The sequence below is a fragment of the Gymnodraco acuticeps genome, unplaced genomic scaffold (genome assembly GCF_902827175.1).
Source record: "Gymnodraco acuticeps unplaced genomic scaffold, fGymAcu1.1, whole genome shotgun sequence".
NCBI classification, from domain to species: domain Eukaryota; kingdom Metazoa; phylum Chordata; class Actinopteri; order Perciformes; family Bathydraconidae; genus Gymnodraco; species Gymnodraco acuticeps.
The window spans coordinates 5,016,957-5,039,617 of record NW_022990701.1 but is presented as its reverse complement, the minus strand read 5'-3'; the positions used below and the strand labels follow the sequence as shown (position 1 = coordinate 5,039,617).

The following is a 22,661-nucleotide window of genomic DNA, read 5'->3' as shown; positions in this document are numbered from 1 at the left end:
ACACACACACACACACACACACACACACACACACACACACACACACACACACACACACACACACACACACTCAGGATTACACGCTCGGTTAAGAAAGAGGAGCACAGTGTGTGGGTTGGTTTATGTGTGTATGTTGCTGATGTGGGAAACTCACGGTTTGGAGCTGGTGTTAGCCGTAAGCTGTTTGAGGAGTTGGCAATAAGCCTCATCCCGCATCAAGGTGAACTCTCCTATGAGCTGAGGGGGGTGGGGGGGCGGACACACAGCAGGGTTATCATCGTCAAATTAAACTCGGGAAAAATATTCTAACGGCAAAAAAAAGTTGCATGGTTTAAAATAAATAATAAATGTATTTGTTTCAGGTAATTCGCAGTTGTAATATGTCACTACAGAAAAAAAGCAGACAGCATGAGTTGCTGTAACCTCTTGACTTTGAAACACAGAAATTGACTTCACATTCCAGGAGATGGCGCTGTGCAGCAGTTGCTTCACAATTAATCACTGCTGTTGTTCACATAAGAGTCCATACTTGTTGAATCAAATAAGAAATGAAATACATAGAAGTACAAATACAATTAAATATTGTAGTAGATTAAATGCCTTTTAACGAAGCTGACGAAGTACGAACTAAGTTTTCTTTTCCAGTAACAAAAAAACAATAAAGATAAATATAAAAAAACTAAAGTTGAATCTTTCTGTATAAGCTACAAATAAAAATGTTAAATGAATTCCCAAATTAAAAACGAATGTAAGTATTAATATAAATAAATAAAGTAATTTAAAAATGTAAATAGTAGCTTAAGAAAAACAAGTGTGTATTTACCTTGAGGAAAGTAGTGATCACTTCCTGTTCTGTCGATCCTCTTGAGGGAGCGTCACCCATGAAACGCATCACCGCTACACAGAGACACACTCAGGTCAACAATATTTAAATCTCCAATAGCAGATTCCAGAGAAATCAAGCACTTGAGTTAATCCGATACAGGAACATCTCATTTTGACAAAGGATGAATCAGGTGTAAGAGTAATGTAATAAGAGGATGTAATTAGAGGAGAGAAGGTGAGAGCTTACACAGGAAGAGGTCAGCTGCCACCCTGTTCATGGCCATGTCCGTAAACTCTATCAGAGACTCGGTCAGAGGAGTCTGCAAAGATCAAATAATACAGGAAATGTGTAATGTAATGTGCACAATTCAATACACCAAAGAAAACACAAATTATGAAAACATGGGCTAACATGCTTTGAGCAAGAAGGAAAGCACCTTGGAGAACTTGATCATTTCAGTCGGCTCTCTGGAGTCTCTGTTCTTGCTTTTGCCCTTCATGGAATCTCTGAAAACACAAATGCAGATTAAACAGGCTCACAGAAAAAGCAATAGTAGCAAAACCATGCTTGAAAAAATACTGTATTACTAGTAAAAGTACTAGTAAGACTTATTATGCAGAATGGTAACAAACAACAACACCTTAATCTTTCAGTTTTCTAAGGTTGAGCTTTTGATGCTGTTTAGTATCTTATCTTAGAAACTAATAATGATATGTATATCAATTGTTTGTAAATATAGCTGCTTATTGTATGTAGTGAAGAAAAAAAAATGTCTCAAAAAAATGAACTTCAAAAGTATACTTAAGCGCAGAACTTGAGAAAAAGGCCACTTTCTAGAGCGTTGAGGCACTCTCTTATTCTGTGTGTTTGTGAGGATTTCAGTGTGTGTGTGCACATTTTCTTTCTGGGTCTCACCCCTTCATGTTGTTTCCCTGTCTGAAGTACTTCTTGGCGAACTCCAACATGTCATATTTAGTGTCCTGAAGAGTCCTCTCATTCAGATCTCCTTCAGCAAAGCCGTCAAGGGAAACCTTCTGAAAATCAGAGATTGACAGTGAAAAACATCCGACACTCAGATCAGTGTTGCAGACAGAAAAAAAACATGTGTGTGTGTGTGTACCTCAATCGTTTGATCTATCTCGTGTGCAGCCATGGTGGATGCCACGGCAACTGCGACTGCTGATGATACATTAAACTGGCCTGCTCCTCCTCGAGGCTCGGACTTGCGGTCCAGCGGCAGCGACAGGAAGTCAGGAGGAGCGACGGCATGGACACACTCGGCTGGGAACGCTCCAGAGCGGCCGAACACAGCACCAAACTTCCAACCTGACACACACACGCACGCACGCACGCACGCACGCACGCACGCACGCACGCACGCACACACACACACACACACACACAACACACACACACACACACACACACACACACACACACACACACACACACACACACACACACACACACACACACACACACACACACACACACACACACACACACACACACACACACACACAGAGCCGAGAGATTAAAACCACTCATTAAAAGCAAACAGTCCTGAGTGCTTTGTGACACTGAACAAGCCTCCTTTCTGCAGCGGTCCTGATCCCTATCTGCTTTTCCTCTAACAGCAGGTCAGCCTTTCATTTACACAAGTCAGATCTGTATCTGCATGCTTTTCCCTCTTATTTACCAGACTTAACTCTCCCCTCATGGCCACGCTGATAACCTGGCACAAAATGCAGCTTTTGGTCTAATTATAGATACTATACACCTGGATACTTGTGTCACTTGTGAGGACATCATATTGACTTACATTAAAACCCTGCATTGTTTCCTAACCTTACATGCCTGAACCCAACACCTTCACTTAATTGTATATATATTTTGTTAACCCTAAAATCTAAACTCCAAAGCTGTATCTCTGAAAGCTTTGCTCATCAGGATCATCTTTATTTGGCAAGTAAGTGTGTACACATGCAAGGTATTGGACTCCAGATTTCGGTTGCTTTCACTGTATATACACAGAAATAGACATACAGCTGTTACAAGGAGAATAAAACTGAAACATTTGACTTCTATGTTCAATTAGAAAATAATGATAGGAGTAAAAAGATTAGGGGCGTTGCAATATACCAGTATTAACAATACCAGATGTACGTTCTCCTTTCATATGATGTTAACATGTAGTGATTTACTGGAATCCTAACAAGGTTTTTAAGGGTGGTTTGGGGTCCAAATAGTCAGAGTCCAAATGAAAAATAGATGCAGGGAAAATTACAAAAATCTATGTGAAAGCACACACTGAGTTTGTCCTATCAGGTATCTGTGAAGCGATGTAAAATATGACTACTGCTCATCAGTGATCTTATTTCAGCTTTTGTGTCCTCAGGAAATAAATCAATATTTTTCAAATTGCATCACCGTCTTCCCTCTGAAAAAGAAATCTGAAACAACACTGCATTTATAGTGTGCTGTCACTGCACCTATTTCTCCTTGGCTTATGATAGCATCACACCTCCAGGGGACAGTCCAGGATAGTTCATCTATCGAAGCTGTCAGTGTGAATTGATTCTTTGTTTATATTTATCCTTGGCCATGGCACTAGCATCTGGCTACCAAATACAAGGAGGTGAAGCTTATAGACCTGGTTTTGTTTTATACTAAAATAAAGGTATTTATGAACACTCACCAAAGTCTTGAGTTTCTCTTTTCAGCTCCTCCAAAAACACCACCTTCTTCCTCACCACACAGCCATAGTTGTAACCTGAGGGATACACACATAAACACACGCTCGGATCATAGATTCATTTATAAGATAACATTTTTCTACTACATGTAGCAGAGTTTCTCACCCTTCTCCAGCCCGTCCATAACCTGCAGCCTGATGATGTCACCTTTGTGAAAACTGAGCATCGAGCGGTCGTCTGTCACAAAGTTTCGCTCTGCGATCACATAATCTGAGTCCTACTTGGGAAAAACACACAAATGCATACTCTTACATTGTCATTGTATTGTTATTTGCATTTTCATTACTTTTGGTTATTCCAGTATTTATTTAAATTGAGCATACTGAAGAGTGTGTGCTGTACCTTTTTGATCTCATTGATGAAGGTGTCTATGAGATGTTTGACTTGCGGAGCCTTGGCTGAGAACAGGATCAGTTTCTCGTTGGTCAGATTAAACTCCAGCATGTTCTCAGAGGGGATGGTTACAAACAGGATGTCTGCATAGCTGAAATAAATACAGTGCAGAATGTAATATTATTATAAAATCCGTAAGATATACAGCATACACTTCCAACTCTTTTTTTTTTTTACTTTTAAAAAGTGAATTGGCCTTTGTTCCACTATTTAAAAAATAAATAAAATTATTATTTCAGTATATGATTCATCAACTATTTGTATTAAAATATGAACATATATTTTTTAGTCATCGTTTTTCAACTTCTTCATATTTAACTAAGTCCATTCACATTATACTAGACATCTTGACCATTTTCCCCTTCCATACTAAACAAAATATGTTACCAAGATATATAATAATGTACTGTCAGGTTATTATATAGCCTGAAAAAGCCAAATCTGAATCTAAATATTTAGAAAATAAGAAAAAGTTAAGATAATCAGAGGCAATTTGGTATTATTGTCTGTGAAACCTGACACCGAGTTTAAAACAGGAATATCTGGAACATCAAACAACATTAAACAAAGGTCAATAGACCTAAGAAACAGGACATACGTGTATGGTCGTAAGACTCTGAAGTAGTCTGGAGCTGCAGCGCTGCTTTTTACGGTCTTCAACAGCTTTATACCGCTGTGGGACACGGACAACACCTGCACACCTGTTCCCACACTGCCCTGTACGTACACACACACACACACACACACACACACACACACACACACACACACACACACACACACACACACACACACACACACACACACACACACACACACACACACCACACACACACACACACACCACACAGTTGAGGATCAATACAAACTCACAAACACAATCAATAATATTTTCCTCTCAGGGTTGACCATCCTTACCGACGCAGGGAACAGACGGGAGAAGTAAATTTCCCAGGTTTCCCTGGCAGCCGTGACGATAGTTTTCTTCACGTGCTCCTCCACAGGATCCATATTCTGTTCAACCGCGTGTTTAGCTGTCATTCACACAAACAGACACACATGAATGTCAACACACAAATACACTGAACAAAAATATAAATGCAACACTTTTGTTTTTGCTCCCATTTTTCATGAGATGAACTCAAAGATCTAAAACATTTTCTATATACACAAAATAACCATTTCTCTCAAATATTGTTCACAAATCTGAAAAAATCTGTGATAGTGAGCACTTCTCCTTTGCCGAGATAATCCATCCCACCTCACAGGTGTGGCATATCAAGATGCTGATTAGACAGCATGATTATTGCACAGGTGTGCCTTAGGCTGGCCACAATAAAAGGCCACTCTAAAACGTGCAGTTTTATCACACAGCACAATGCCACAGATGTCGCACGTTTTGAGGGAGCGTGCAATTGGCATACTGACAGCAGGAATGTCCACCAGAGCTGTTGCCCGTGAATTGAATGTTCATTTCTCTACCATAAGCCGTCTCCAAAGGCGTTTCAGAGAATTTGGCAGTACATCCAACCGGCCTCACAACCGCAGACCACGTGTAACCACACCAGCCCAGGACCTCCACATCCAGCATGTTCTCCTCCAAGATCGTCTGAGACCAGCCACTCGGACAGCTGCTGCAACAATCGCTTTGCATAACCAAAGAATTTCTGCACAAACTGTCAGAAACCGTCTCAGGGAAGCTCATCTGCATGCTCGTCGTCCTCATCGGGGTCTCGACCTGACTCCGGTTCGTCGTCGTAACCGACTTGAGTGGGCAAATGCTCACATTCGATGGCGTCTGGCACGTTGGAGAGGTGTTCTCTTCACGGATGAATCCCGGTTTTCACTGTTCAGGGCAGATGGCAGACAGCGTGTGTGGCGTTGTGTGGGTGAGCGGTTTTCTGATGTCAATGTTGTGAATCGAGTGGCCCATGGTGGTGGTGGGGTTATGGTATGGGCAGGCGTATGTTATGGACGACGAACACAGGTGCATTTTATTGATGGCATTGTGAATGCACAGAGATACCGTGACGAGATTCTGAGGCCCATTGTTGTGCCATTCATCCACGACCATCACCTCATGTTGCAGCATGATAATGCACGGCCCCATGTTGCAAGGATCTGTACACAATTCCTGGAGGCTGAAAACATCCCAGTTCTTGCATGGCCAGCATACTCACCGGACATGTCACCCATTGAGCATGTTTGGGATGCTCTGGATCGGCGTATACAACAGCGTGTTCCAGTTCCTGCCAATATCCAGCAACTTGGCACAGCCATTGAAGAGGAGTGGACCAACATTCCACAGGCCACAATCAACAACCTGATCAACTCTATGCGAAGGAGATGTGTTGCACTGCGTGAAGCAAATGGTGGTCACACCAGATACTGACTGGTTTTCGGACCCCCCCAGACCCCCCCAATAAAGCAAAACTGCACGTTTCAGAGTGGCCTTTTATTGTGGCCAGCCTAAGGCACACCTGTGCAATAATCATGCTGTCTAATCAGCATCTTGATATGCCACACCTGTGAGGTGGGATGGATTATCTCGGCAAAGGAGAAGTGCTCACTATCACAGATTTTTTCAGATTTGTGAACAATATTTGAGAGAAATGGTTATTTTGTGTATATAGAAAATGTTTTAGATCTTTGAGTTCATCTCATGAAAAATGGGAGCAAAAACAAAAGTGTTGCATTTATATTTTTGTTCAGTGTATGTTAGAGGAATAAGGTCTAAAGAAATGTCTGCAGGAAGAACAGACGGATTACCGAAAAGGCCCTTCATTTTCTGCCTTTCATCCCGCGTGATGCGAACACAGGCCTCTGACAGAGTGTCGTTCACGATCTGCACCAAACAACAGAGGACACGAGAGAGGATGTGAGAAATAACTAACATTGATATTTCTATGATTTCTGTGTTGTCAGGTCAAAATCCCGAACACAATTGGTGAGAGGTGAAAACAATGGTGAATGACAAATACAAGTATTCGATTACATGAACATTAAAAGAGATGCACTTTTCTTCCATTCACTCTTCAACTGTTACCTGTTTGAAAATGAGATCCAGCACCAGAGGATTGTTGAAGCTGTCTTTCGGATAAAAAACCTGTAAAAGCAAGTAAAATATTCACAATAGTAAAGAATACAGACATTGTGAGAGCTGTTCATGATATGTGTGTAGTTGCATACACACCTCCTTCCTGAGGTACAGCCTCCAGGGAACGTTGGTGTAGGTGTAGTGCTCCTCATTGGTGCTCTGATGAAGTTGTGTCTGGATAGTCTCAATCTCTACCGGAAGCTCTCGAGAAACTGCTCAAAATAAATCACTTTACTTTTTAGTTTCCCCCAATTTGATGTCCTTATTTTTTTTAATATATTTACTAAGTGTGCATGTTAATGATTAAATCTGCACTGAATGATTTGAAGCATCATTTAGAACGTTTACATTCAGATGCTGCACATGTTGTTAATTTCCTTTGCATATCTATAAACATCTATGGAAACATGCACCCACAAGTTACTTTCATTAAGTAAAGTTGATTTAATTAAAGAGACTAACTCACTTAAACTGCATATTATGGGATGTGGCTTAGCCTTTCCCCCTCACATGCAATACGAGGACAACGCTACTGGCAGTTATTACATTCATTCTAGTGCAATAATTACATTCATTCTAGTGCAATAATTACATTCATTCTAGTGCAATAATTACATTCATACTAGTGCAATAATTACATTCATACTAGTGCAATAATTACATTCATACTAGTGCAATAATTACATTCATACTAGTGCAATAATTACATTCATACTAGTGCAATAATTACATTCATACTAGTGCAATAATTACATTCATACTAGTGCAATAATTACATTCATACTAGTGCAATAATTACATGTATTCCAGCGTAATATTTGAATGTATTTATAGTACAATCAGTGTTCTTATTTTAGTGCAAAATGACATGGTATTTATTTTATTTATTATGTTAGAACCTGTTCTGTACAATTGCAATAAAGCCTTTCTTTTTTTCTTAAATCTACATGACTCAAGCATATACACAGGTACCTACAGTATAACTCTGTAAAGTAATATGTGGATGTGTACTTTGAGTGAGTGTGAGTACCTGGAGGAGGAAGGGGGAGAAGACGTTGAGGTGCTCTTGTCTTCGTGCTCTTGGTGGGTTTAAATCCCGCTTCTTTAATTGCAGACGCAGATGGTGAGGGGGCAGCAGGACGTTTGGGCTGGACGGACACAGAAATGTTCCCCTGTATGACTGATTTCACTGCCAGCATGCTGCATATTCTGTGTGTGTATGAATGTGTGTGTGTGTGTGTGTGTGTACCTGTGGAGCTGGTGGGTTTTCCATCTGAGGTTTGAGGATCTGTAAAGCTTCATCACGAGGGGTTTGCTTCTTCCTAAACCTCCCCTCTCCTCTCCTAAACACACACAGTGTCAACAGCACACATTACAGCTTGCAGAGTTTTCAAATACACTACTGTTTAATATGTGTTTGTTATGTGTGTGAATACAATATCCCTGGTGCTGTGTGTGTTCACTGTGAGCATTAACATCCCACTCAGTATCTGTAGGTCATTTTTTGTAGCCATGGTATTATTTAATTCTGTGACTGAAGAAAGCATCAACTGCTGTGCGACACATACAATTATGCATGTGTGTGTGTGTGTGTGTGTGTGTGTGTGTGTGTGTGTGTGTACAAGACGTCACCTCTTTTCTTGTAGCAGCATGTCATCTGATGGAGGTGGGGAGTTGTATCTTTTGATGATTGCTTAAAAGGAATAATATAAAGTATAAATGTATGAATTATGCAGATAACACTTTAAATTTTTTCATTGCTCACATCTAAATACCAACCATTGTTTCTAGAAATCAAGAAATAAATACGTGTATCAACTTTATGATCATCTTTCAGTCATTCAGTCATAAATATTTAAAAGCTTTTAAATTCAGTCACCTTGCACATCTTGGCTGGGGAAGATGTGCTCTGTGGTGCGACCTGCTGAGAACTTCACCACCTCGCCAGCAGGGGGCAGGGGAGTCGTCACAACTGGGGCTAAGACAAACACACACATACAACAACAACAACAACAAAAAGTGAATAAAACAGGCAATAAGGAGTGATGCTCTGCTGGGAAAAGGTGTTCTTTCACTTTAGATTTAAGGGACTGAGGGGACTTTCTCTCCTGCTGACTCTCATGTTTTCTCTGTCTCTCACTCTCTTACCAAACTTCCTGACTGGTTTGTCCTTGTTTATGGGGATGCCTGGAGCCTTCCTCCGAGAGCCACTGTCCTTTCCTGACTGAACCTGAAAAAGCCACACGTAGAGGAGAGAGAGAGTTTAAAATGAAGGCTTTGCAGACATTACATATTGTCTCTTGAGATTGTGTCGCAGCCAGGACAATGTCGTGGCAAAGTAAATGGTAGAAAAGGGACTGTATAAATACAGGATTATGAATGCAGCACAGTATAATTTGTTTTTAGAATTTGTCTGTGAGGTTGGGTCGAAAAATGTAATGTCGCACTTATGCTCATTTATCTCAGAACTGGAATCTAGAAACTGGATGGTGCATCACGGCATCTTATTGCATTATTATCTCTATATGTTCCAGATACTTTTATTCTTAATACTGTGAATCTTTCGTTCAATATATCTTTGAACATTCTGTCCAAATATTTCCATTTTAAATAGTAATTATTTTAAAATATTTGTATTGTAAAAAAGTTCTGTTGTTCTTCTTGTCTATGCACCAATTCACCAAAGCAAATGTCCTGTATGTGAACATTTACTGTAAACTGGAATCTGATTCAGATCCACACAATCTCATGTGACTAAAACATATTAAAAACCCCTATTATTGCCCTAAAAAAAAAATGACCAACATATTCAAAAGATGCACCACAGTCAGAAGACGCTGAACCAGCCACATCTGCACCGCCCTCCGTCTAGTTTGGCATTTACTTTGAGATTTTATTGGGAGTTTTCTCATCCCATTGACTGATTTTGATCCTTTCACTTCTTCTCAGTAAGGGTCTGTGACAGATGCTGTTTGTTTGGCTCTGTATTTGTTCTTTTGTTTTGTCTCTGTTCGTTTTTATTTTCCTTTAGCCTCAGTGCGTCTCTCAGACACGTGAGTTGTTGATTTTAATGATTAATTAAAAGGTCATACATATTTCATTTTCAAATACACTTGCTTTCCCTCTCATCATCCTACATACAGTTCTTTATTTTATTTCTAACAAACCTCTCACTCTATCCTTTTAAGGAAACTGGATCTTGTTTTGAGGATAACATTTTTCCTGAGGGACTGTAGCTTGTTGTTGTTCGACTTTACAACAACAGCAACTATAAACATCTTTCATAAATTAACAACGACTTATGTAATACGTCAGTCTGGACTGTTACCTCACATGCCTCAGAGTTACTGACCCGTGAAGAAGCGTTAGCCTGGGGCTGTGTCGGCTCAGTTTTGGAGGAGTATGTCTGGGGCTGAGGCCGAGCTTCGGGTCGCGTCCTGGGGTCCGCAGGAGGGTGTGAGGGAGTTTGTTCATGTCTAGAAGGGGGGGAGTAGGGATGCCTGTGCTGGATGTCTGCTGCACCGTAGGGGGTGGGTGTGAAGTTAGCGTAGGGGCTGGGTGGGATGTTAGCATATGGACTCGGGGGTATGGAGCCGTAGGGGCTGGCAGGTGCATACGGGCTGGGAGGGTGAGTGAGTATAGGGCTCATGGGGGGGCTTGTGATTGGGGAAGTAGGGGGACTCGTCATGGCCATGGCCTGCATGGTCATCTGCTGGGCCTGAGAAACAAGACGCGTTAACTCCAAAACAAGAACTGTGAGAGATAAACAGACGCAGATCCAGACGGAGGGTTTACCATGATGATGGCCTGCTGGTTCACGATGGCCTGCTGCTGCCGGGACAAAACAGCCTGCTGGGCATCTGGAGGAGAGAGGAGGAGAAACACAGTCAACAGGAAGGAGGGATGACAAATGATGTGTAATGAGGGGGTTCTTTTTTCTTATTTTTCTTCACGCTTGATACGAACCAGGTGTTACAGGTGCCACAGCAGCGACGGGAGGTGACATTACGCCTCCCACGGGAAGGACTCTCACAGCTGTAGACAAACAAACATCATATTTTAAGAGTGTGGTGTTTTTTACACTTGGTAATTATGAATTGAGAGTTTGAGGTTCCTTCAGTGTGTTATTATACTGTATGGCTATGTATGTGCTCTTTTATTTCAGTGCCTAGATTAAATTGAAGCTCTCAAAAATTAATGAACACAGTAAGTGGTTCACAGCATGAACACTACTTTCCCACAGTACAAATATGACGCATAAATGAAAGTTGTGTGGCAATATACCTGTCAGTAGCAACATGATTTACTACATTCACTAAAGGGAGGTGTTCAAATCTCCTTGTGCATTTGAATCATAGTTAATGGACCTCATCTTGAAGTCTTTAGTGTTTAGTTTTATTTAGCTAAAAGTCGGAATATTTGATATCCATGTCCACCCTCTAAAGATCTAGCTCACTCAGTTCTTAATATTAATCCATTTAATAATGGGGCTGTGTCCAAAATATATACATTGATTCTGAATAACTGCCCTCCCACATGGGATAAAACTAAAGAAGCATGGGAAGGAGATATTGGAGAACATACAAAACAACAAAAACATTGTTTCACGTATACACACCTCTTCTTTCTGTATTAGACATGGATTAATCCAATTTAAGGTAGTACACGGGCTACATTACTCCAATGACAGACTCGCTAAGATTTTGCCCAGTGTCGCTCCAACCTGTCCCAGGTGTCATTATTCCCCTGTTTCCATGGGGCATATGTTCTGGATATGTCTGTCATTAAGCAGTTTCTGGGCTTCGGGTTTTTAGGGTTTTGCAACTTTTTGTCATAAATGTTGGACATACTGTATTTGTGAAAAACTGAAAAATAAAGCCCTGATGAACCTGGGGGCTGTGTTGTCCGGAACCTTGTGTTCCTGGTAGGGTCTCCCATGGCAAATTGGTCTCAGGCAAGGGGCCAGACTAAGATTGGTTCAAAAGACCTTATGAAAGACGACACAGGAAGTGAGGATACCCGGCCCGGAGGAAGCCCGGGGTCCCCTTCTGGAGCCAGGCCCAGAAGGAGGACTCGTCGGCGAGCGTCTGGTGGCCGGGCTTGCCACGGAGCCCGGCCGGGCCCAGCCCGAAAAGGCAACGTGGGCAACACCTCCGCTTCTCCGTCCCCGCGGGCCCACCAGCTACGGGAAACAGCGATGGGGTCGGGTGCGCTGCCAGAAGGGTGGCAGTGAAAGCGGAGGGTCTCGACGGATCAGACCCGGGCGACAGAAGCTGGCTTTGGGGACGTGGAACGTCACCTCTCTGGGGGGGAAGGAGCCGGAGCTTGTGCGGGAGGTGGAGCGTTACCAGTTGGATCTGGTTGGGCTCACCTCTACGCACAGCGTCGGCTCTGGAACCTTACTTCTGGATAGGGGTTGGACTCTATTCTTCTCCGGAGTTGCTCAAGGTGTGAGGCACCGGGCGGGTGTGGGGATACTCACAAGTCCCCGGTTAGGTGCTTCGTTGTTGGAGTTTACCCCAGTGGACGAGAGGGTCGCCTCCCTACACCTGCGGGTTATGGGGGGGAAAACTCTGACTGTTGTGTGTGCTTATGCACCCAACAGCAGTTCAGAGTATACGGCCTTCTTGGAGACTCTGGAAAGAGTCCTGTATGGGGCTCCTGAAGGGGACTCTTTAATCTTGCTGGGAGACTTCAACGCACATGTGGGCAATGATGGAGACACTTGGAGGGGCGTGATTGGGAGGAACGGCCCCCCTGATCTGAACCGGAGTGGTGGTTTGTTACTGAACTTCTGTGCTAGTCATGGATTGGCCATAACAAACACCATGTTCGAACATAAGGATGCTCATAAGTGTACGTGGTACCAGAGCACCCTAGGCAGAAGGTCCATGATCGATTTTGTTATCGTATCATCGGACCAGAGGCCGTATGTTTTGGATACTCGGGTAAAGAGAGGGGCGGAGTTGTCAACTGATCACCATCTGGTGGTGAATTGGGTCGAGTGGCGGGGGAAGCCTCTGGATAGACCTGATAAGCCCAAACGTGTAGTTCGGGTGAACTGGGAACGTCTGGAGGAGGCCCAAGTTCAGGAGGCCTTCAACTCACACCTCCGGCGGAGCTTTTCGGGCATTCCTGTGGAGGTTGTGGACATTGAGTGGTCGGTGTTCAAAGCCTCTATTGCCGAAGCCGCGGCGGGGACCCTCGAACCTCCTGGTGGACACCGGTGGTCAGGGAAGCCGTCCGACTGAAGAAGGAGGCCTTCAGGGATTTGTTATCCCGGGGGACTCCAGAGGCAGTTGCAAGGTACAGACAGGCCCGAAGGGCAGCAGCCTCATCCGTGGCCGAGGCAAAGCAGCGGGTGTGGGAGAAGTTCGGAGAAGACATGGAGAAGGACTTTCGGGCGGCACCAAAGTTGTTCTGGAAAACTGTCCGACACCTCAGGAGGGGGAAGCAGGGAACCATCCAAGCTGTGTACAGTAAGGATGGGACGTTGTTGACCTCAACTGATGGAGTGTTAGGGCGTTGGAAGGAACACTTTGAGGAACTCCTGAACCCGACAACTCCGCCCTCTATGTTAGAGGCAGAGCTGGAGTATGACGGGGGATCAACACCAATCTCCCGGGGGGAGGTCACTGAGGTCGTCAAACAACTCCACAGTGGCAAAGCCCCGGGGGTGGATGAGATCCGCCCGGAAATGCTGAAGGCTCTGGGTGTTGAGGGACTGTCATGTTTGACACGTCTCATCAACGTTGCGTGGAAGTCGGAAACAGTACCGAAGGAGTGGCAGACCGGGGTGGTGGTGGTTCCCCTTTTTAAAAAGGGGGATCAGAGGGTGTGTGCCAATTACAGAGGCATCACACTACTCAGCCTCCCCGGGAAAGTTTACTCTAAGGTACTCGAAAGGAGGGTCAGGCCGATTGTCGAACCTCAGATTGAGGAGGAACAATGCGGATTCCGTCCTGGTCGTGGAACGACGGATCAGCTTTTTACTCTCGCAAGGATCCTGGAGGGGGCCTGGGAGTACGCTTATCCGGTCTACATGTGTTTTATAGACTTGGAGAAGGCGTATGACCGAGTTCCCAGGGAGTTACTGTGGGAGGTGCTGCGGGAGTATGGGGTGAGGGGGTCTCTACTCAGGGCCATCCAATCTCTGTACTTCCAAAGCGAGAGCTGTGTCCGGGTCCTCGGCAATAAGTCGGACCCATTTCCGGTGAGGGTTGGCCTCCGCCAGGGCTGTGCTTTGTCACCAATCCTGTTTGTAATATACATGGATCGGATTTCGAGGTGTAGTCATGGGGGAGGGGGTCTGCAGTTCGGTGGGCTAAGGATTGCACCACTGCTTTTTGCAGATGATGTGGTTCTAATGGCTTCATCGGTCTGCGACCTTCAGCACTCACTGGATCGGTTCGCAACCGAGTGTGAAGCGGCTGGGATGAGGATCAGCACCTCCAAATCTGAGGCCATGGTTCTCAGCAGGAAACCGATGGACTGTCCACTCCAAGTAGGGAATGAGTCCTTACCCCAAGTGAAGGAGTTCAAGTATCTCGGGGTCTTGTTCTCGAGTGAGGGAACAATGGAGCGTGAGATGGGCCGGAGAATCGGAGCAGCGGGAGCGATACTGCAGTCGCTTTACCGCACCGTTGTGACGAAAAGGGAGCTGAGCCAGAAGGCAAAGCTCTCTGTCTACCGGGCCATTTTCGTTCCTACCCTCACCTATGGTCATGAAGGATGGGTCATGACCGAAAGAACGAGTTCGCGGATACAAGCGGCCGAGATGGGTTTTCTCCGCAGGGTGGCTGGTGTCTCCCTTAGGGATAAGGTGAGAAGTTCGGTCATCAGGGAGGGACTCGGAGTTGAGCCGCTCCTCCTTCGCGTCGAAAGGAGCCAGTTGAGGTGGTTCGGGCACCTAGTTAGGATGCCACCTGGGAGCCTCCCTAGGGGGGTGTTCCAGGCACGTCCAGCTGGGAAGAGACCAAGGGGTAGATCTAGGACCGCAGGTGAAGGGATTATATCTCTTCGCTGGCCTGGGAGCGCCTTGGGATCCCCCAGTCAGAGCTGGTTGATGTCGCCAGGGAAAAGAAAGTTTGGGGCTCTCTGCTGGAACTGCTACCCCCGCGACCCGACCACGGATAAGCGGGAGAAGATGGATGGATGGATGGATGAAAAATAAAGTTGTTTAAAAAAAAAAAATACAAAAAAAGTCGGAACATTTTAATTATATTGTAGTCAAAGAAAACCATAACCATGTTGTTTTTATTGTTCATTGTGAAGTAAGTTGCACTGATTCCACATGACTTTACATAGTGTGTTCATACTGTATGGTGTGTGAAGCAAAGGAAATGGAACTGCTTATTAGTTGTCTCCTCTTTTTTTGCTAATACAAAGTAAGGTTTTGTAAGTCTTTTTGTTTTTTTTACTTTTCCCTGTCATTTTTTGACAACAATATTGCAAGATCCCAGTTAGTGATTCAAGACGATGGTGCTGTCTCATCGTTGCTCTGTCTTAATACAGTAACAAAGGTTGTGAGAAAAAATGTTGTTTCAATTGAAAATGATTCCTGCCAAAGAGTAAACCATCAAGTGAATGAGTGAACAAGGGAGGTATTTGAAACAGAGCCTGTGTTTTTCACTGACCTCCAGGTGGAGGTGGGGGGCCGGTTGACTGTCCTTGCTGCTGCCACCCGCCTCCAACCCCCCCAGCCCCCTTCATCCTGCTGGACAGTCCTGCGGCTGATTCTGCTTCCTGTGAGGACAGACAGAAAGAAATTATACTTAAGAATCAGATTACAACATGAAAAAACAAAGTACAGTATATTGGCTGATATGTAAGTATCGGCTTATATGATGGCTAATGATGGCTTTTGATTGAGAATGGTTCATAGACATTATTATTGTCAGTCATCTGTGAAGCACTTTGAACTGCAATCCAATGAATGAAAGCTGCTTTACAAATAAAGTTTGATTGATTTCTTGAATCTATAATTATTAGTATTGACAGTATCCAGTATCAAAAGCTGGCAAATATCTGGTCTTTCTGCATCCTGTTTGTCTTTGATCAGATAGTTCCTAATAAAAATCTAAATTTGGTTTTGTTAATCCCTTTAGGTAATATTTTGGTCAATTTGGTACTGAAACTCTGGTATTGTATTAATTTCATATGACAACGGGCTCTACCTCTTTGACAGGTGTATAGTTTGCTCCTGCAGTTATAATGTATTTTAATAAATACCCTCAACGTTGACAAAAAGTGTAAAAAAGCATCATCTCCAGCAGCAGAATTCACTCCTCCACAACTTCTTCTTCTTCCTTCGTGTAACGTCAGAGACTCCTTGTCGTGTAGCCATGCCCGCATCTCTGGTCCTAAGTCGAAGAGGCTGGCTTCCGAGGGTGGTCTATATAAAGGGCAGGTGGTGATTATGTGTTTGGCAGTCTGTTCAGGGTCACCACACTCGCATGCAGCACTGTCTGCCAGGCCCCACTTCTTCATCGATGTTTTGAAGCGACCGACCCCAGTTCGTAGACGGTTTCGTGTGGTCCATTGCCGGCGTGGTAGGTCGTCTCCTCCTATGGCGCCATCTCCTGGGTCCCAGATGTAGCGATGAATGCGGGAGGGAGTGGGATATATCTCCCACTCCTTCCAAGCAGCCGCCAACCATGCATCTCTGGAGAGGTCCTCAGAGGTGGAATTGAGCATCTCTTGTGCTGCCTTGTTGTAGGGGAGGCGGGACTTGAGCCTACTTAGAGGCGCTGCTGTCGTTGTAGTGTTATGCAGGATGTGCCAGTCATGCTTTTGAGCTTTCCTGGCCAGGGCGAGGGTGGCAGCCTCCCATCCTCCACAACTGATCTGTGTGTTCAGTGTGCTCCAAAGAAATGTCACCAATAGATCTCTAAAAATATATATTCAGAGGAATTTTCGGGCTATGTGGAGGCGATAACAAATCATGGCAGTAGAACAGTTAAATATATTGTGACATGTTTTTTCTTATTTTTTTGCAGAGTCTCCTTTGGTTGAAATCCAAGCTGACTCCAACTACTATGAAGGAGCAAACTAAAACAATTGAAGATCTGCCTTTTAAGCCAAAAGGGGATGTATTTAATAGTAACAGATTTTTTGGTGGAGAATTTCTTCAACTTGTAAGTGTCTATGTCAACAGTAGTGCTATAGAGACATACAGGGAGATAAAAAACAGACTTTTGAATGTCGGATCAGAGAAATCCCCTCGTAAGTGAGCAGCCGGTCCATCAGAAATCAGCCGCTGACCCATACATCCACAGCAGTGTGTGTCTGTAGGCCATGTCTCATTAAATAGTAAGCCCTTCATTTGCCAGAGTGTCAGTTCCTCGTAAGTAGATCCTTGCGTTGCCTGGGTGGGAAATCACGTGGCGATCTAGTCGCTGTGACAGTTACGGTAACTGGGTAACGTAATAGGTTGCTGGGCGGGAGAGGTCTGTAGAACACATCTGATACATGCTAATTCCTGTCAGCCACATCCGATAGCACGGCTAACATTCAGCACGTCGCTGCCGAAGACTGATAGATCCAACATGGCCAGCATTCACTGCACCATTGACCAGACTTAGTACCAGCGGATTTAACTCAATCAGAGACAATCAGGTCATACTACAAGTGTCATTTTAATGACAGGGGTGTAGATTACATTTTGTGGTGGATAATGCCTTACAAATGAAAAGGCAACGATTTTTCACTGCTGCCTTAACTGAGCAGAGAGCAGTAATCTAACACTGCATCTCTGGCAATCTGCTAGGATAGTTTTATGTTAAGTTTATATTTAGAGCACATTTAAAAACAGCAAAAGTCGACTAAAGTGCTGCACTGTGGTAACAAAAAGAGTGACATAAACAATAATAAGGTAAGAGCATTGATTCAACTAGAACGCAACTGAATGAAGCTAAATATTGGTGAACACAAATGCTTAACTATCATGGTAGGTTCTTGGTTGAGTTTTAAATGATGTTAAGGAAAGGGGCTGATCTAATAGAAAGTTCAAGACTGTTACAAAGTTTAGAAGCCGTAAGTGCAAAGGCCATACAATGAGAAACCTACTGTAAGCTTATTCTACTTTGAAATCCAAAGTGTGACCAATCACACAATTTGATGGGTTTTAATGTAGCCTTCTTAATAACAGAATTTGCACATGCAAATCAAAACACATTCCTGCTGTTTGAAACAAAATGTAGACAATACAGTATTTTCTTTTCTATTCTTAGCACCTTCGTTACATTAATTACCATTACTATATTTATTATGTATTATAAATAAACCTAACTGTCTTCTTTACTATCTCTGTAGTGCAAAAACTGCAAAGAGAAATGGAGCATTACGGGACCAGTGCAGTAACCAACAGTAAATGGTTGACAGAGGAATCCCCTCTCAGGAGGTCAAGTGTGTCAGTGTGAGTAAGAGATGTAACTTACTCCAGTCCCCTCAGACAGCACAGGGTCAAACAGGCTGTCCAGATAACGATCCATCCCTCTCTGAGGCTCAAAGTCTGTGAGGAGGAGACGAGAGCACTTCAGCCTCTGCTGTCTGTATATACGTGTCTGTCTTTGTTGTTTTAGCCTAAATGTTTACCTTGTCCATCATAGCCAGGTAAGGCTGAAGGTATGACATCCTTCTTGTCAAAGCCACCACCCAACAGGCTTCTGTAAAACAAAAAAATATTACACTCATTTGTCAGTACTGAAGCAGCGGTGGATGAAATACACACACCTGTGACATAAGTAAAGTACAATTATCAGCTAAATGTTAGAAAGTCTTAAAGTTAAAGCACTTGGCCCAATACGCTGTTGAATAATAACATATACAGTTATTAGAGGTCAAATAATTGCATCATTGCATAGGTAACATTTAAAGATATTATGAAACAATGTAATACTGCTCTTTATGAACTACATAAACAAACAAGACCATCAACAAGAACATTGGCTTTATACTGAGTTAGTCTTAATGCCTGTAATCAGGTCCAATTCCAGGCAAAATAAATAAATAGCATTTTATGGCACACAGACCAGAAAGATAATTGTATTTTTGATTATATTTTAGTAGAGTAAAACGTTCATTATCTCCCTCTAAGAACTAGTGGAGTAAGATTATAAAGTAGCATAAATACTTATTATTATTATTATTATTATATTAACTATAATACCCAAAATTGCACACAAGTATAGCACATTCTTCTGTTTTTAGTGAATGTGTGTCTCACATGCTGGCATTGGTCCGCACTCGGGTCGGCTCCTGTGCGGAGATGATGAAGTAGCTGCTGTGTTTGGGGAAGTCAGGAGGAAGCTCCAGGTCCGACATCAAGTCCAGAACGTAGTCTGAGCCCTCCAGCTCCACCCACTGCGCCGGCTCCTTCAGCACCACCGACCAGCCCCGACGGCCCTCCGTCACACCCCTGCACGCGCGCACGCACACGCACACACACACACACACACACACACACACACACACACACACACACACACACACACACACACACACCACACACACACACACACACACACACACACACACACACACACCAATATAATAATGCACGCAAATCTGCTCTGATCAACAGTTCCACCTAAACATCTTCTTTCCTTTTCCCAGCTTGTCTTTGTATAAGTGTAAGATACAATGGTGTGTCAGGTTTTGTTCAATAGGTACAAATAAAATACAGAGTGGGGCGAGAAGGGTTATGTTCTAATTAAATAAAATAAAATATCCAACCAACAAAAAGGATACTTTCTGAAATACAAATATCATAAGTGTGCGAGAGAAAAGAACCTCAGCAAACGTCTCTAAGACACTGATTCTTGTACATTTAGAAATGTTTCTCTCTCATAATTTTTCAAATGCTATTATTACCACCCCACCAGCTCTGAAATGTTTTATTTTTCAGCTAACATGGCCCTTATAGTCCAAACGATGATACCTGTGTTTTAGGATGTCTTTAGCCATTTCCTCCCCTGTTGTCCAGGAGTGTAGAGGACACAGGAAGGACACACCTGCAGGAGAACAACAGCACTTAATAGACAAACAGCTGAATGTGACATGACGCCTTGCTCTCTTTTGGGAAAGCCAAAATACCTCTGACACACAGCAATTACTGGCAACTTTGAAATTATGAGAGGTGTTTTTATCCTATAATGCAATAAATGCCGTTTGATCAGGTTATAAAATGGTTTCTCAACGGCATCACAAAAATAAAGTTGGTAGCACTCTTCCCTTTCTGCCTATGAGGCCTTACACAGACACCAGCATCAACAAACAGACACAAACAAAGCCAGTGAACCAGAGAGGCTCTCAGGTGTCGTCTAATCCTCAGTAGGCCTGCCAAGAGGCCGGAGGACAGATTAGCTGGATGAGAGGAGGAAATGAGAGACGGATAACTCTTCGGTGCTGGACACTGAACACACTGACTGAGCTCAGGGGAAGAAGGAAAGACGAAAAACAAGTAAAGGTGAGGCTGGGTTAATGAAAGGGAGTCAAAAACCAAGGGAGTCTAACTAATTATGTTTAAAATGCATCAATACGCCAATCATTACTTACATTTATTCAAGGCAAAACTGAATTCCTGCTATAGTGAAAATATACAGACAAGACTCTCTCTGTCGCTGGAGGGCAGAAAGCTACACACAGTCACACACACACTTTTAGTTGCACAATGATCAGTACATCTAAGCCTTATTTAATTCAATTGTATCTATTTTATTTAATCTTTTTAAATACATGTTTTCAATGGCACCTAGCTAAAGATGTTTGGTAATGTGATCACTTTCACTCTCATTCCCATCCATCCAAACTTTGGCAACTAGATCTGAATATAAAATGAATTAAAACCAGCTCTTGGCTACATGTGTTGTGTGGGTGTGTGTTCTCACCATCGAAGCAGTGTATGTGCAGAACAGTGTGCGCTCTCTTGCGATTGGCGGTCCACTCCAGAAGGCAGGGTGGATACGTGCGGACATACTCCGGCCCGACATTTAACCGCTGCAGAGCTTGAAGCAGACGGTGCTGACACACACAGTCGTAGCCCTCCGGCCCGTAATCAGACACAAACCTACAACCACAACAAGGACGAGCAAAAAGAGAGATGGAAACCACATCACGTCCCTTCTTTCATTTAAAACTACAGTATATGATCCAGCAACTTAACCTTAGATATCCCTCATGAATGCGCTAATGTTCACAGTATTTCAGATGCTATGCACCTTGAAAATGTCCTTTAAAATTGCCAAACAAGTACTGAAAACATGTGTAAAGAACCATGTGTAAAGATGACATGCATGCACTGAAAAGCATGCAATAAATGTACTGTATAAATGTTGCGTAGACATTTCCATGAGATGTGAACATATGTCACTTTTTCACTACGTTTCTTACTTCAGCAAGTACTTGGTCAGCCGTTGAGAAGGCAGGAAGACGGAGAGGCAGGAGGACAGGAGGAGCCAACCACGCTCTGAATTCAAAATGTTGGGGTTCCTCCACACCTAATGGAAGAAAGCAGAAATGAAAGAGATGTGCAATAATAGAGAAATATTCTGGTCCAACATTTTCCTTTATTGCCATCCTACCGGCTATAAGAAAGAGCAGGGCCTCACCTGATTGGCTATCTGAGCCAGGATCTCATCTCGCAGGCTGGGATTGGCGAGTCCTCTCTGGATGATGTAGTTCCCAAATAGATTCTCCTGAGCTCCATTCAAGTTTGGGTCACCCATAAATCTCAGTATCTATTAAAAGTGGAGGCATTAACGACACATTCTGTAACCTTACAAGTCAAATCACAACTAAATAGGTTTCCTATAAGTCCTTAGTCTGAGCTTTTAACATTATGCCTGCTGAAAGTAAATGGATATACTTACTCCAATGCTCAATGTGCATGGACAATAAGCACTGTACACATGTACACATATGAAGCATATCAGAAAAAAAACAAGCTTATTATTTCTACATTTTACATGAAGTCGCTCCAAAATTGTACTACCAGGGAGAGAGATTTTAACTGACTACGCATGGTTGTAAAATCAGGTTCAAAAGGTTCAAAACGACTTCTGAACACATGGTTTTATCACGTTTGAAATACTATCCCGAATGGCTAATCCTTCTTAAGCTACAAGTCATGTTCATTTTTCCTCGGTTTCACTCCCTGACGTAACGCTGATCAGCAGCTCACTTTGAAGTTTCCCAGCAGCATGTGAATGCAATATTTACCAGAATGAAAAGGTTCAGAGCTCCTTGTCTTAACTCCTCATCCGTTCGAATCAGTGAACTCTCCAGCGGGGCTGTCAGCATCCCAAACAACGGCTCCTACCACACACACACACACACACACACACACACACACACACACACACACACACACATACACATACACACACACACACACACACACACACACACACACACACACACACACACACACACACACACACACCACACACACACACACACACACACACACACACACACACACACACACACACACACACACACACACACACACACTTGATTTTACATAGGGACATGGATGGAGAGCCGGACAACATAAAGGTTCCCGAAAGACTATTAACGTTTTATTCAC

At 43.3% G+C, this 22,661-nt stretch overlaps 1 protein-coding gene across 1 annotated transcript in view; it reads right to left on the bottom strand.

The window, feature by feature from the left end:
- Nucleotides 1–22,661, bottom strand: part of myo15ab (myosin XVAb) — a 73,174-nt gene that overhangs the window by 6,392 nt on the left and 44,121 nt on the right. Inside the window, exons 37-67 of the mRNA XM_034231244.1 lie at nt 22,292–22,387; nt 21,682–21,810; nt 21,464–21,570; nt 20,962–21,140; nt 20,013–20,085; nt 19,299–19,490; nt 18,668–18,738; nt 18,511–18,584; nt 15,709–15,817; nt 11,039–11,107; nt 10,868–10,932; nt 10,401–10,790; nt 9,221–9,302; nt 8,952–9,050; nt 8,705–8,765; nt 8,322–8,415; nt 8,103–8,220; nt 7,169–7,284; nt 7,022–7,081; nt 6,745–6,820; nt 4,894–5,009; nt 4,574–4,692; nt 3,925–4,066; nt 3,688–3,799; nt 3,525–3,599; nt 1,947–2,152; nt 1,742–1,860; nt 1,263–1,332; nt 1,073–1,145; nt 824–897; nt 155–237 (exon numbers count right to left, since the gene is read on the bottom strand). Coding sequence (XP_034087135.1) covers nt 155–237; nt 824–897; nt 1,073–1,145; nt 1,263–1,332; nt 1,742–1,860; nt 1,947–2,152; nt 3,525–3,599; nt 3,688–3,799; nt 3,925–4,066; nt 4,574–4,692; nt 4,894–5,009; nt 6,745–6,820; nt 7,022–7,081; nt 7,169–7,284; nt 8,103–8,220; nt 8,322–8,415; nt 8,705–8,765; nt 8,952–9,050; nt 9,221–9,302; nt 10,401–10,790; nt 10,868–10,932; nt 11,039–11,107; nt 15,709–15,817; nt 18,511–18,584; nt 18,668–18,738; nt 19,299–19,490; nt 20,013–20,085; nt 20,962–21,140; nt 21,464–21,570; nt 21,682–21,810; nt 22,292–22,387 — 3,449 coding nt within the window. The remainder of the gene's footprint in view (nt 1–154; nt 238–823; nt 898–1,072; nt 1,146–1,262; nt 1,333–1,741; nt 1,861–1,946; nt 2,153–3,524; nt 3,600–3,687; nt 3,800–3,924; nt 4,067–4,573; nt 4,693–4,893; nt 5,010–6,744; nt 6,821–7,021; nt 7,082–7,168; nt 7,285–8,102; nt 8,221–8,321; nt 8,416–8,704; nt 8,766–8,951; nt 9,051–9,220; nt 9,303–10,400; nt 10,791–10,867; nt 10,933–11,038; nt 11,108–15,708; nt 15,818–18,510; nt 18,585–18,667; nt 18,739–19,298; nt 19,491–20,012; nt 20,086–20,961; nt 21,141–21,463; nt 21,571–21,681; nt 21,811–22,291; nt 22,388–22,661) is intronic.